Here is a 14,934-nt window from a genome sequence, read left to right as displayed (position 1 = left end):
ATACCATCAGTGTGCAGTTGGCGCATTGTGTGCTTAGTAGATGATGGCTTGTGTGTACTGTTTGATACGGAAACACCATTTTTACGAAGGTGTGAAGAGTTAATCTAGCTGTGTTTGCTTTTGCAAGAGAACTACAATGTTTTGATTATTGGGTGACAGGTTTTCTTATTTGTGTGAAGAGTTTTGCAAAATAGTTACAAAAAATGTGCTTAAGCAATCAGAAAAAACTGTAACAGACGATTTAATCAAAAGAAGCAGCGCCCTCTGGCGTACACACATTCAGCTATAATGATGTATATACATAAACTTGTTTCTCTTATTGAGGCCGGTGTCTGACTGTAATGCATCCAGTCAGCTAAGCAGGAAAATGTCATGCTTCATTCATGAGGTCAAAGGTCAGTCAGCACAGCTAGAAGAAGGAAAATCTACAGTCTGACCTGATTCACTCATTACAGTGTATGCAAAACAAAGAGAATCACAACAACATAAGTCTTCTATATGAAACTTATATTATTTCACATTAATTTTTTTTGTTTCATAGAAAATACCAAATAAACAGAACCTGGAACAAAAATTAGAATCACTTGATTAAAAAAACCTTGGACATTACTTTGTGCTTAGTTTCATATTTAGTTCTGGGCTGTGACTGCCTGCAATACTCCACCTGAATGCCTCCTTTGAATACACACTTCTCAGTCTGTTTCCTTATGCTGAGCAACAACATGTTGTGTTGTGAATGACGTGTGCAGAGGGATCCAGCGGTAATTACAGTGTTTGTGATAAGCATTCAGAGGTTTTGGAGTGAGTCTGCCTTGATGTGCAACTGAGTTCCTCTTACAGAGAATAGATGTGCTGATGCTGAGTGACTGCTGTACTTGAGCCTGTTGAAACCATCATGCACCTGCTCCCATACACTGCACATCTAAACAAGTAAGTGTTTATTTGTTTATTCTGGTTTTCTTTGTTATGGATTCTAAGCAAACTGTGAATTGTCTCACCCACAACCTCCTCCAACTACCAAGTTTTTTTCCGCAACTGCTGAGGCCACAACACTTTGGCCCTCCCGTATCGGTCTGCTGCTTCAGACCAACCAAAGCCTTCTTCTTTAGTTTGACAACCTCCCTCACCACCACAATAAAGAACAGGACAAAGCTCCTCTGAGGGTGATGGTGAGGCTGAGGAGAGGTAAAGTTTCTTAAGCTTTAATCAGGCTCAACTTCCTTTTTTTGGCCAGCTTGTGAACCATTTTATTGCATGTTAGAAAAAAGCTTTTGGTTTTCTGTTTCTGTCAATAAAACATATTTCTACTGATCTCTTCTTCAAATGTTTATAATGCAGCGTAATAAGCATGTTCTCAGTGTTACAAAGCTAAGATTGCATATTGAAGCTTTTTTGCTACCATGCTAAATATATGTGAAATGCTAAATAGGTCAATAAAAATGGAAAACATAATGGACTTTTCCTGATCTCCAGTAATTAAAAATCTTAGTACACTTACAGACTTTTCATTATTTTTAAATGTGGTACATGAATGTTTCATTCAGTCAGATTTATGGATAAAGAAAGAAGTCAAGAATACATAGAAAGAAAGTAACTGGAAAAAATAAGCTCAGTTCATATATATTTATATGTGTGTGAAACAAATTATATAAGATCTTAAACTTGCCCAAAGAGAAAAAAAAAGCATCAGAACATTAGCATTTTCAGACTTGTGCTTTTTACAAAGCAGAGTAGACGTGATCCTGGTCCTTACTGCCTTTATGTTGGGAGGGTGGACCCCAGTTCTCGTATGTGCCAGACAACTGAAAATAAAACATCAACAACATAAAAGCTGAGGTTTCAAAAACATTATGCATTATCAGTTTCATGCTATTAAAAATGAGAAGTACAGCAGTTTTGCTTCAGAGCAAAATACTGACAGGGCTAAATGTGATTTCACATATTTAGATATGGTGAACTGATGCTTGTCTGGGAAAGAAAAAAACATGCAAATACAGAAGAACCAACCTAATAACAATAACAATAAGAAGTACTAGAACAAAAAGAGAACATGTTTCTGTAACTTGGTCTGTTATTAATTAAAAAAAATATATTCATTTTTCACTACACTTCATTAAGAACATCACAGTGATTAAACAGTAGTCACTGAAACCTGTATAAACAGAAAGTAAACAAGTGACAGAAACTCACCTCCATGTTTTTGTTGCCTGCATTTTCTCTGATGTTCAGTGCAGTGTTCCTCCTTGTCTTATAAATGGAGCAGGATGAAAACAGCCATCAGTAAAACACCAATCAGAGAGACACACACAACCAGACCCAAAGAGGAGTGAGGACAATCTGATGAAGACGTAGAAATCTTTGGAGTGAAACTCTGTCTCTGTGCTGTTGTTGTTGGTGGTGTTTGTGTTGTTTTAGTTGTTGCTTGTGGTGTCGAAGTATGTGGATTTGAACCTGTGAACAATACACAAATTTAAAAAAAGAGTAGTGATACTTGAAAATAAAAACATTTGCCAAATACAAAATGCATCATTAACATTATAATGAAATCTTTAAAACAGATTAGATGGTCAGCCTCTCACTCAATCTCAGTGTCAATCCACATCACCTGATGAACTCAAACTCTTCAAAACATTAATTTGGAAACTTTTAGTGCACACTGAAAAAGTGAGGTTGGATGTTGGTGTGACAGATGGTTGTTTGGCACATGATTATATTATATTCTGCAGTGTATTGTACATTAACTGTAAAATTAGCAATCAACCGTAGCTTGACTATCACAAATAAAATGCTGTTCAGAATATAACACCATCATGCTTTTACACTAGAACTGATAACGGTCTGATTTTTTGAAATTCAGTTTGATTCATAATTTTCTCAAGCCACATTTGAGACACAGGTTTTGTCTGTCATTTGAACACAATGTCATCACCAACACAACTTGACTGTAACACTTTAATACATTTGGCCTCAGCTAGTGGCTATGATTTTATATGTATGTGAACAGACATTTTTGAAGAAACAGAGAAAATTTAAAAGAACAACTCCCTCCAACAAAAGATTTAACATAGAGATTGTTTTGCACTTTTGCCAAATGTTCATTCATACAATTATGAGTCACAAATCTTCTGCTCAGGTTTTACTGCAGGATACAGGCATCTCATTAGAAATTAAATAAATTAAGGTGTTATTCAAAATAACAAAAGAAAAGATAATAAAAAAAGACACTGAAAAGAGACAATAGCCCCGACCGTGACAGTGAGTAACAGGAGTCCTCAGTTTTTATGTTATTTTATCCTACTGAATGACAAAGCATGCTATTGTTTTTTTTTTAAATCACATATTTCTTACCATCCTACTTACCAATGACAACAAGACTGGTACTGTAGTATGAATCTGGAGACAGAGGGTTTCCATAACCACACCTGTACCCTCCTGTATCTGACTTGGTCAGCTGTGTGATGGTCGCATGCAGTCCAAACGCAGATCCTGCTGTATATTCAATGCTGTATCTGCCACTCACAGATTTATCATTGCTTGTGTCAATGAGGATCTCCCCTTCATTCTTACACTCATTCTTACAAAAGAACTTCCTCTGTCCGTACACAGTATAGGCACATCCCAATGTGACTGCTTCTCCCTCAGTTTCTGTGCGAGTAAAACCAGAGTTTTTATCCAGATCTGTGAAGCAGAAGAACATGAATTAGTCTGTACTTCCTGTAAGCTGTTGTGTCGCATTTCCTGTAGCATGTAAGCATGATTGATGATATTCTGATTTTTATATAAAATCAGTGAAAATCTCAGAAAACACTCACCTGACCCTGGGCAGGATCAGTGACTACTCTACAATAATATTAGCATATTTAAAGAAGCCATTCAAAATGTTACATTCACATAATGAAGATTTGGAAGTACAGAGGGCTGACCTTTCATCTGCTATATTTAAATTTTCCCATAATATCAAATGTTTAGCCACTGTTCAATTTTGGCAAACAGAGCAAACTTCTTACTTCTATTATTCTTGATCAGAGATGTTAACTTGGGAGGGTTTTGCTGTTAAAACCAAGACACATCTGATAATGTGATGCTTGTAGGTGCAAGTACTTAGGCTAAAACACATGGACAGAAACACACACATACTTTAGTATAAACTCACCATTTGAAACTCTGACCACAAAGTCTGAGTATGAATCCGGAGCAGAAGATTTTCCCAAACCACACCTGTACATTCCTGCGTCAGACTTGATCATGTGTGTGAAGGTCACAGACACAATTCCTTTTCCTGAAGATCCATCTTTATAATTAATGCTGTATCTCCCACTCTGAGCTGTGCTTCCATTTGTTTTAATGAGGATATTTTCTGCTCGCTCACATTTTTCCTTACAGAAGAACTTTGTGCTTCCAGGTAAAGTTAAGTGGCAGTTAAGTGTAGCATTTCCTCCTTCAGCTGCAGAATAGATGTTGAGCCTTGCCTTGACGAGCACAGCTGGATCTGTCAGATAAGAATAATAATAGTAAGATGAATATCAAATGCGAATATGTGCATTTTATAAAGTTCCCATAAAAAATAAAAATGAATAAAGAGCAGCATGAAAGAGACAATGAGGTAATCAGTCCTCACCTGACAAGAAAACAAAGAAGAGAAAATGGAGGATTTTCATTTTGGTTTTGATCCTGATGCAGAAAAGTTGTTAAACTTCAGAAGAACAGCACCTGACACTTCACTCCGTCTGTGTCTGTCAGATTATAAGACAACTGTTTAGTCGCATGTTCCCTTTTTTTCACTTCCTTATATTTGTTCAGTTACACACAAAACATGCTAATGAGGATAGTGATGCGATGATACAGTGTACATGTGTACAAACATCAACATCATTAATCTACCTGTACGCAGTTTGTTCATCATGAAACATCTTTGATGCTGTGATTGTGAATGAACAAATTTCAGATTAAATTTGACTTTGTGACCTTAAAATACTGCTGATGCAGCTTTATGATGAAAGGGGAACAGAAAGCAGATAAAAAAATCTTTCATGCTTCTGGTAAATTAATTTTATTTGAGAGCTTTCCAGAGTTTCACTATAACTTATAAAACTCCTCGTTTCATTTTGGGGGTTTTTGTTTGTTTATTTGTAACTGAAGTTATTCGTACTGAGTCCTAATCAATCCGAGGTTACAAATATCAGTGCAATATCACAGTTAGATTAGGAATATGCAGGGGCCATAAAACAACTTCCTAATCCTTGTTCAATCTGAGGAACTTGTTTACTTTGTAACTAAAGGAGTTTCTGAATTTTGAATAATGCGTCTTGTTGAATATGGAGTTAAGGAGGTGCTTCACAATTGACTTTGACACAGCTGTTCTCTGTCTGACTGTCAGAATGACCCAAAGTACAACTTCCCCCATAACCTTTAATTTCTGAAAAATCCAGAGAGAGTGAAGAAACAGCACGTCTCTGTCCAAATAATGGGACACAAGCTGAACTCATATCATGGCAGCTGAAAGTGTCCAAGCAGCCATTTGTATCGACAGGAGTGACATTCAAAATCTTTGAAACACTAAAATCAAGTAGCTTTATTAAGTGTGGTTTCAGCTTTACTGAGTCATTGGACAGTAGTTCTCTGCAAGTGATCTGTGAGATAAGCATATCATTTTGAGGAAGTCAGTTTATTTAAAGAACATTTTATGCTACCACAAAGATACTGCACTTTTATGCACAACTAAACTACCCAAAATATCCACTCAGCTATTAGACTGCTGTATGTGACAAGTTTACTCTTTGTAACATCAAAACAACACTTAAAGAAAATGGATACATATGAATTACATGTCATGCCATTGCACATGTGTCGCGAAATCAATCAATGTAAAGCAGTGTCACAAACCACGGAGGCCCCAGAAAAGTGCAATCAAACGATGAGTTTATTAACAGCCCGGAGAAAACATCAACATATGTCTTCTGACCAAAATACATGTTGTGGATACTTATAAAGCAGTGGGGTACACGCCCCCCCATGGCGTCAATGACAGATTAAAATAGGTTCCAGACATTAGTCACAGTTAATCGTACATCTTTAATAGCTATAAGCAGACATAGAACTTCTCTTTTCTATAACACCTTCCATACAAGGTAATAAACTTCAAGCCCTCAGGGTCTCTGAGGCTAATTATTGACTCTGATCGTCTGTTACCATCCATCCATCCATCCATCCATCCATTCGCTTCCGCTTATCCTTTTCAGGGTCGCGGGGGGCGCTGGAGCCTATCCCAGCTGTCATAGGGCGAAAGGCGGGATACACCCTGGACTGGTCGCCAGTCTGTCGCAGGGCTAACACATAGGGACAGACACTCGCATTCACTCGCACATTCACACCTAGTGACAATTTGGATTAATCAATTAACCTATCCCCACAAGCTGCATGTCTTTGGACAGTGGGAGGAAGCCGGAGTACCCGGAGAGAACCCACACAAACACGGGGAGAACATGCAAACTCCACACAGAAAGACCCCGGCCTGATGGTGGAATTGAACTCAGGACCTTCTTGCTGTGCGGCAACAGTGCTAACCACCGTGCCACCGTGCTGCCCTGTCTGTTACCAAGTAGAATAAAATATAGTAAGACACCTGAGTAAGACAAATGAGTTAAGGCCTCAGGCCGGACACATTCCTAGATTATATGTATTATATGTACTGTAAGCATGCATTGCAGTTATCCTTCTATGTTCTAGTTTCCCTCAGCATGTATCACCTGGATAGTCACGCCAGTGAAGCTTAAGACCCTTAATGAACCAAACATCAACTCAAACTAAGCGCAGACATGCAATGTGTATAAAATACTTCTAACCGTACTTGTAATAAAAGTTAACATAATGGAAGGATCCTCAAATGGACATCTTCAATAAATAACTGTAATGCAGTATCAATACTGTCAGAAATATTATTACATGAAATAATGCTGTAAAGAATGTTATTAATGCAGGTATAATGATTCAGATTATATGGCAGCAATAAAAGAATTTCTGTATCTCCACATTCCCTCTTTAGACATTCCAAAAAAGGAATGTCACCACACCTCGTGTTGTATCACTCCTCAGCCCACTCTATGGCATCTAAGTTCCTCAGGTAGATTGAATCCACCCGTCCAGAGTCCGCAACCCTAGCCATCGTTTTACCAAGAATCCTTTGACACAGGGAATGACACAACAACCACAGGTGACCAGTATCCCTAAAAGTGTAGCGAATGAAACCGTTGCTGACATAGCCAAACCTTTCCACCGTCCAAACACGGATACCACCCAGGACTCCACTGGGTTTCCGATACCTGAGTGCTCATGCATCGTTTTAGACAAATTTTCCGGCCCTCCAGAGCTCGGGTTACTGAGCCATCTGGGGCAGTATTGTTGGGGATAAAGGTGCAGAACATGTCTCCGAACATAGCACAGACGCCCCCTTTTCTCCGCCAACAACATGTCAAGGGCCATTCGATTCTGCACTCCCATCAGCGAAGTCGGATTATTCTGCAAACCCTTCCATGGCGTCCCTGGTAAGGCTAGAGAGTCTCAGCCAGTTATAATGAACGTAGTTAATGCGGTCATCATTCTTATTAGGCGTTATCCAAAGGAATATACTTTCCAACCCTGAAGCTACTGGGTCTGCCAGCTTATACTCGTTTGTAACTCCCCTGGGCACTCCTATGGAGTCTATCCTAGTCAGAGAGTTTAGCCGGGGGTCATATGCATGTATACCATGGGTCCCTCTTTTTGCCAAAATGTGTCTCTTATGTCTGGCTGCTAAGGTACGTGTGTTGTGTTGCTGAATAGTCTTTACCTGATTTCCAATCAGTATGAGTGGAGCGCCAGTCGCACCATCGCACATGTCCCTACGCTTCCCATTGGGACACGAACCAAAAGGGTGCTTTGCCCACAATAATAATACAACCCACTTCTTGCCCATGTTCCAATTAATGTGCTCGGGTCACTCACATTATTCGTGGTTCTTCCCGTGGGTGTGACGGCACACCAAGTAGGGTCGATTTCTCCCACCTGGTACTTTACATTATCTGTAGAAAACCTGAAACATGTATAGTTATCTTGTTTTGGCATAAATGAACTCGCATTCTCCGCTTGCCCTATCGTGTTTGGTGCCGAGATTATTAGTTTATCAGTTAGATTTGTCATTGAGTTTTTAAGTGTGACTCAGGCTTTGGGGTAAACTAAGTGTACCCTAATTACCCCAAACAAATCTGTTCCTGACATGTCCACCCTGATTACCAGATAGAATACGCCTCCCGGGCTCTCTGCTTTGGGCAGTATGTTCCATGGACCTAAGAAGATAGTGACAGGGTTATGAAAAACAGAATAAATCCTTTGAATTACTATTCCTTGCAGGCCTTCCGGCACATTTGGCTGCCATCCTACTCCTGTCCAACCTACCTCATTTTCCCAGGAGCACCACTGACCTGCTGTGTATGTATGGATGTGTTTGCCCCAGGAGGGGCTCCAATAAGCATAACATCATTCAACTCCTCACACTATCTATATGGACACCCTTTGGTCTTCCTTCTTAAAGATGGGAGCTACGACCGCAGATCTCCACACTATGTTGCAGAAAGGTGCCAACCAATACAACAACATCCAGATTCAACACAACAAAGTAATAATCAGTGTTGGGAAGGTTACTTTTAAAATGTATTCCATTACAGAATACAGAATACATGCCCGAAAATGTATTCTGTAACGTATTCCGTTACGTTACTCAATGACAGTAACGTATTCTGAATACTTTGGATTACTTAATATATTATCGTGCTTTTTACAACAACGTGAATGTACTATTGCTGTGTGATTTATTACTGTTACTGAAGGTCCGCGACTCCGAACTGTAGTAAAGGGACCTCTGACTAATACGGCGGGGTCCCTGTTGGCTTGTAGCCGAAAAATAGCTTTACTTTGTTGTGTGGGTCAACTTTTCTTGCGACAGACAGAGAGAGGCGTTGAAAGACTGCTCCAACGGAACTTATTGTTTTCGGAGGAAAACACGAACACGGTGTACAGTCGAGTCTTAATAGCTTACTTACAACTGGGCTCGTCAGGCACTCTTCTTGGCTGCAGTGGTTATTATTACATTTACATGCTTCCAGCTCCCGTTTTTCCTCGATGACAACTCGTACCTTTCCACTCCCCTTTTTCTCCCTCCTCGCGCTCACAGACCCATAACGTGTATGGCAGTCCATTCTCCCAGCAACACGGACTACACTGCCCATGATGCTACATTCTTTAGAGCTATGCTTGTAGCATTCTGCCTGTTAGCTTAGCACAACAACAACAACAACGAAAAGGCGCTCTTTCACCCAGGAAACACACAGTCGCAGAGAGAGAGAGAGCGTCGCCCTGTAACCATGGCAACCGTAACGCTGCCGCCTGGAACAACAGATCGTAGCTGTCAAACAAAACCCAAACAGTCCTGACCCGCGACAAAATGAAACAGGAAAGTACCGCAGTGTAATCCATTTATTTCAACAAAGTAACTGTACTCTGAATACCACCTTTTTAAACGGTAACTGTAACAGAATACAGTTACTCATATTTTGTATTCTAAATACGTAACGGCGGTACATGTATTCCGTTACTCCCCAACACTGGTAATAATACATCAATTAATTAATCATCAGAGTACCTGATTTCGTGTTTTAGTAGACATAATCACTGCTGCAGATACTGACTCTGGATTTAAGGAAGGAAATGTGAGAAATAACTGACAATGATTCAGACTCTGAATATCCTGACAGCTGCACCTGATCAGAACCTGTTTGTTTAAACATCACGGATCATCGGGCAGTCTATCACTGATTAATGATGATGATGGTGATGACGTCAAAATAATTTGTTTTAAAATGAAACAAACTGTTCACCTCAAGTTCATGTCCTCAGTTTCATTTTTGAGGATTTAAAATTCAAATTCCAAATGTACCTTCTAAAACTAAATAGCTGATGGAACTCTCTACCCCCTGATATAAGAAACATTGCTTTTCTCTCCCAGTTTAAATCTTAACTCAAAACCCATCTGTTCATATTTCCATATTCACTGTGAACCCACTGTTTGTTTATTTTATGTTGTGCTTTTTATTTATTTTTATTGTTCTTTATTTTGTCATTGTCCTATTATGCATTTTATTCTATTGTTAAGTGTCTTTAGGTGTCTTGAAAGGTGCTTCTAAATAAAATGTATTATTAAAATTATTAATTATGTTGCTGTATCATCGCCACCACCACTATCATCATCATCATCATCATCATCATCATCATCACCATCTTCATCATACACATCACATGAACTGGAGATTTCCAACTGCTGTGTTTGTCTTCATTTCAAAAGAGTATCTCCTCTTGGCAGGGCCACAAAACAACAACAACATTGAATACTACTCAAACCGGAAACAACCAGTGCAAACACATGAACAGTGTGTCACATACCCCAGACCTTGACATAATTTAAAATTAATAAACTCGAGTTTTCAAGTTTAGAGTAAAATACAAATAATTATAAGCTTAGAATAAATTGTGAGTAAAAAAAGATAATTAGATTATTTCCAGAAATTCAGAAGCTTGATAACACATCCAAAGCTTTCAAATTACATGAAAACATTTCCCATTGCTTCTTATAACAAAATTTAACACCACATTGATTTAATATAGCTGAACTGATGACACTGAAAACATTCTGCAGTTTTTTTTTCACTTGCAGTAGAGAAGAGAAGCAAACTTGTCTTTCTGACACTCAGTGAGATATCTTTAAACTGACACATTGGAATGAACCATGTACATCTACAGGTCGGACAGTTTGGTCGATCTGCTGTGTGCAGCAGGCAGTAACAGCACTTGGTGCCTGCTTACTAGTGATGGGCAAAGTGAGGCTTCGTGAAACACTGAAGCATTTGTGCAGGAATTATATTGAAGTGTCAAAACAATCTGAAACCATCTCCACAGTGACACCTGCTGGCCTCTGGCTATGAATACATCTTGATGACACTTTTCTGTGATACAATGACAAAGACAAGTCCTGCACAACTCCAAACAAAACTACTTTTTATACCAGACTGTCAGTAATCATGATCATCGCATGATTTGGGGAAATTCGCACACAAACAAGAAAAGAAAAACACTGAGACTGTTAAAGACAACAAGCTGTGACTGTAATGATCAGTGTGCCAAAACAAAATTTGCCCCCTGTTCAAATTTGTGTTGCTCACAATAAATCACTTTATGAAAAAATAAATAAATAAAGAGAAAAGACCGCTGTGTTTACTGTAATAACTACACAGGGTTGCAGCTGATTTTGGGCTCAGTCAGATTCGTTTTTTTTACTCCCAGCCTCAAAATTTGGATGTGTTTGGCTGACTTTAAGTTTTCATCAGGTTTGTTCTACACACTGTCAAACTAAGCTAGAAGCTGGCACAGCAAAAGGTTTTATTTTTTTATTAATTTTAAATATATCTATATATAAACAAAAAAACAATTTGATCAAATGTAATCTTTATAAAAAGTTCAAGCTTCTTGTTTTAATTCTGACCAATGATAACATTTAAATCATCCTCTGCTGAGCGACCTTTGAACTATGAATGGACTTTCTTTAACTTTCCACTGCTGTGGAGTTTGTATCCTGTAACACTGACATGATGTTTTACTGAGTCTGGAGTTTGGGTAATAGTGAACCTGCTGCCTGTTGTTTATGAGATATTCACACCTGAAGCATCAGTGACAATAAAAAAGGGAAAAGAAAAAACTCATCACAACCTGGATGAACATTTCTTTTGACAGTATAACTGTCCGAAAGTCTCCTTATATTTCAGTCGCATAGTTATAACTGCACTGGTAATGTCTGCCGATAAGTTCCACTTTGTTCTTACTGTTTGCTGCGGTGATGACGTCACATGCTTTTACGACGGTCCTGCCGGGGAGCGGCATGTTTTAGTGCAGGGGAATAGCGATCTCCAGCCGTGTGCGTTCCTGCGCAAATGTGAGTCAAAATCCCTCCAGTTCTACGGGTCCATTTCCACTTATAGCACGGGTTGTACTTGTTGACGATAATTACAGGGGTTTAGGCCAGGAGATTTATCGAGATTGGTAGAAACATGTGACTTACCACCGTAGCCTTTGTTGCGGGTTGGATCTGTGCACCGCAGTTGGGTTATTTAGCCACTAGAGGGCACTGAAGACCATGTAATTGTCGACTTTTCCTAATTTTGGGGCATTAGCTTTTCTGTTGCCTGAGATATGCAGGTATTCTTGTTTCCTGCCTGTTCAAATGGGATTGTGGGACTTTCTTATGTCAGAGCATTCACCTCTGAGCATTATCTGTGTTACAGTTCATTATATTGGTGTGATGTTGGGAAGTGATGATTGTTATATTTACATGTGATAATTGTTTCTCCTTGTTTCTTGTTATTCAGAACCACACGTCTGCCCACACTTGTTAAGTATGCCTACTGCTGTACTGTTGAGCTGCTGTTAACTTCCATTAAAGTATATCCGGACATCACTCTCTGTGCCCCACTCTCTGACTGGAGTTTAAGTCCTGAGGGAGCTATCATCCCAGCATCCCAGAGATAACTCTCTAACAATAACTATTTTCTTTATGGCGGTGCAGTATTAGAGCAGCAGGTTACAGATATGTTGACGTCACCTGATGCTGCAAATGACATTTTCCTTTGAAAGTAGAAAAACTACAAAACAGAGGAACTCTGAGCTAAAAACTCCTTGAGGTTTACTTCCTCCTTGAGTTTTTTTTATTGAGACTTTTAAGGAGTTCACAGCTCAGTGTGCCGCTCTCTCTCTCTCTGCTGATATGAGTGAAAGGAGCTCGCTCACCAGTGTGTGTCTCTCCCTTTCTCTCATTAGATATTAATATATTATTTATATCACATTTATTTAATTGCACTTAAGGGTCCAGTGTTCAAGTGACTGGAGAGTCTAGATTGGTCTAGATAATAATAATAATGAGAGAGAAGATTATTTTCTTAAATAGAAGTAGTATAAGCTGAAATGATTTCTCCTTTATCGCACAAACATGTTGTGGTCATATGTATAAGAATGTTGAATAGATATATATTCGTATCTGTAAATGAAAATATATGTAGTGTGTATATATTGTTTTTTGTTTTATATGTCTGAAACAAATAAAGATACAATACAATACAATACAATACAATGATGCAGAGAGCTGCATCTGGTGTGACAAAAAAAGACATCAGCTTAGAAGAGTGGATTTGTAGCACTTTTTCTTTGAGAGATTTTTACGTCCTCTTTCTGTGACTTAAATTACTGAACTGCACTCCAGTGTCTACATTTGATCCTCCATGTTCAATTCTGTCACCTACTGTGTGTGAAAAAACAAACAAACAATGAAGGGTTAAAGAAAACACACATACTGTATCACAGTAATATGCTGACTTATGAGTGTTTCAGAGGAGCATCACAGCACCAACAGTTTCACCAAATGTACAAAGTAACATTCAAAGAATCTCACAGAAATGCTGCAGTTTGAACATCAACACTCAGCTACAGTTAGAGCTGAAATGAGCCTGTCTGTCCAGATGGTGGCGCTATAAACTCACTTTTTCCTGCTCCGTCACAGACACGATCTTATATTCAGAACGGATTGTCTGCAGCTGCGACAGTAAGTGAGAATGGATGCGGAAGAAGCTGCTTGTTAGAAATGAATGACTGATCAGAAACACACCAGGTTAAACCAAAAGATGAACGGCTTTGAGTCACACCTAGTAAAGAGTCAATTCATCTACAACTTTTTTTTTAGTCTGGAAAAGAAAAAAAATGTTAATAAATGACCGAATCGAGTTTTAAGCGAAAGACTGAAGCGTGCTTGTGAACAGAGGTTGAGAGGAGAAAACTCAACTGAACGAAAGTGTTAGATTTTCAGCGCTGTCTTCAGTGACTGTGCTGCAGATAACTGCGATGTTCTGCTTTATCATTGCAACAACTGCACCCTCGCCTGTCAACATTTTTTTTTCATGTTGGAGACAAAGCAATTCGTTCTCAATTGCTGTTGATTTCAGGAGACTTTCCAAACTGTTTTGGTTCAAAAGAGCTATAAGGAAAATCATCATCAATGTTGGCATAAAAACTAGAGGCTTTTATTGTATGTGCACTGATAATGCTTACTGTCCTGTCATTGTCAACCAGTCAACATACGTAAATAACACATTGTGATCATGCTGAAGACCACAGACAGCATTCCAGGCGTCCGGTGGGATAAAGGAGCTGGAAACATCACCTGATTAAGAAAAAACAGACAACAGACTGAATAAATGAAAGAGGGCTTCTTCATTGCACATTTTTCACCAATCACAGGCCTCCTCTTTCACTCTAGACTTTGACCAATCACCGATCAGGATGAATTGCACTACTGTACTGTGCATTAGTGATGGTAAATTTGATTATTTTTACTGAATCGGGTGTTAATGAGTCACTCACCAAAGTGAATCGGTTTTTGAGTCATTTGATTCACTGAGTCAGTTGACCAGAGAGTGCAAAAATTTTACATTTTCACTCAAACTTAATTTGTTTCCCTTTTCATGTGAATCCCACTGCTAAGATGAATGATTTAAAAAAAAAACAACTATTTTATAGAGAAAAAAAGAGCAAAAACATTTCTAAAATTAAGCAACTTCCTATCAAAATTGCTTAATAAACATTTATTTTGTTTATTTGTATTTTATTAGTATTTTCCTTAAGTGTGTCAAATATATATTTTCTCATCTAAATGTCCACTGCGCTGTGAGCCAGGGGGCGGTAATGCACCTTAACATTGGTGGCCAACCAAGAAGAAGAAGAAGCTGTGAGCCAGGAGGGAGGGGGTGAGTGAGTGAGTGAGTGAGTGAGTGATTCGTTCGCTCGCTCTTTGATTCAGCACAGGAGGGA

The 14,934-nt window shown here is 38.8% G+C and overlaps 1 protein-coding gene across 1 annotated transcript; it reads right to left on the bottom strand.

The window, feature by feature from the left end:
* Nucleotides 1-652: 652 nt before the first annotated feature.
* On the bottom strand, nt 653-12,714 carry LOC146674089 (polymeric immunoglobulin receptor-like). Its single transcript, XM_085393976.1, has 6 exons — nt 11,904-12,714; nt 4,619-4,733; nt 4,154-4,489; nt 3,361-3,678; nt 2,191-2,451; nt 653-1,802 (listed from the first exon to the last, which is right to left on the bottom strand). The coding sequence occupies exons 2-5, from the start codon at nt 4,656-4,658 to the stop codon at nt 2,249-2,251; spliced, it is 897 nt and encodes a 298-aa protein (XP_085250102.1). The 5' UTR covers nt 4,659-4,733; nt 11,904-12,714; the 3' UTR covers nt 653-1,802; nt 2,191-2,248.
* Nucleotides 12,715-14,934: the final 2,220 nt, after the last annotated feature.

The sequence above is a fragment of the Rhamphochromis longiceps genome, linkage group LG3 (assembly GCF_057381845.1).
Source record: "Rhamphochromis longiceps isolate RC_006_pf linkage group LG3, R_longiceps_female_GT1.1, whole genome shotgun sequence".
Lineage (NCBI taxonomy): Eukaryota > Metazoa > Chordata > Actinopteri > Cichliformes > Cichlidae > Rhamphochromis > Rhamphochromis longiceps.
The sequence above is the reverse complement of the archived record's forward strand: the minus strand, read 5'-3'. Positions and strand labels throughout refer to the sequence as shown.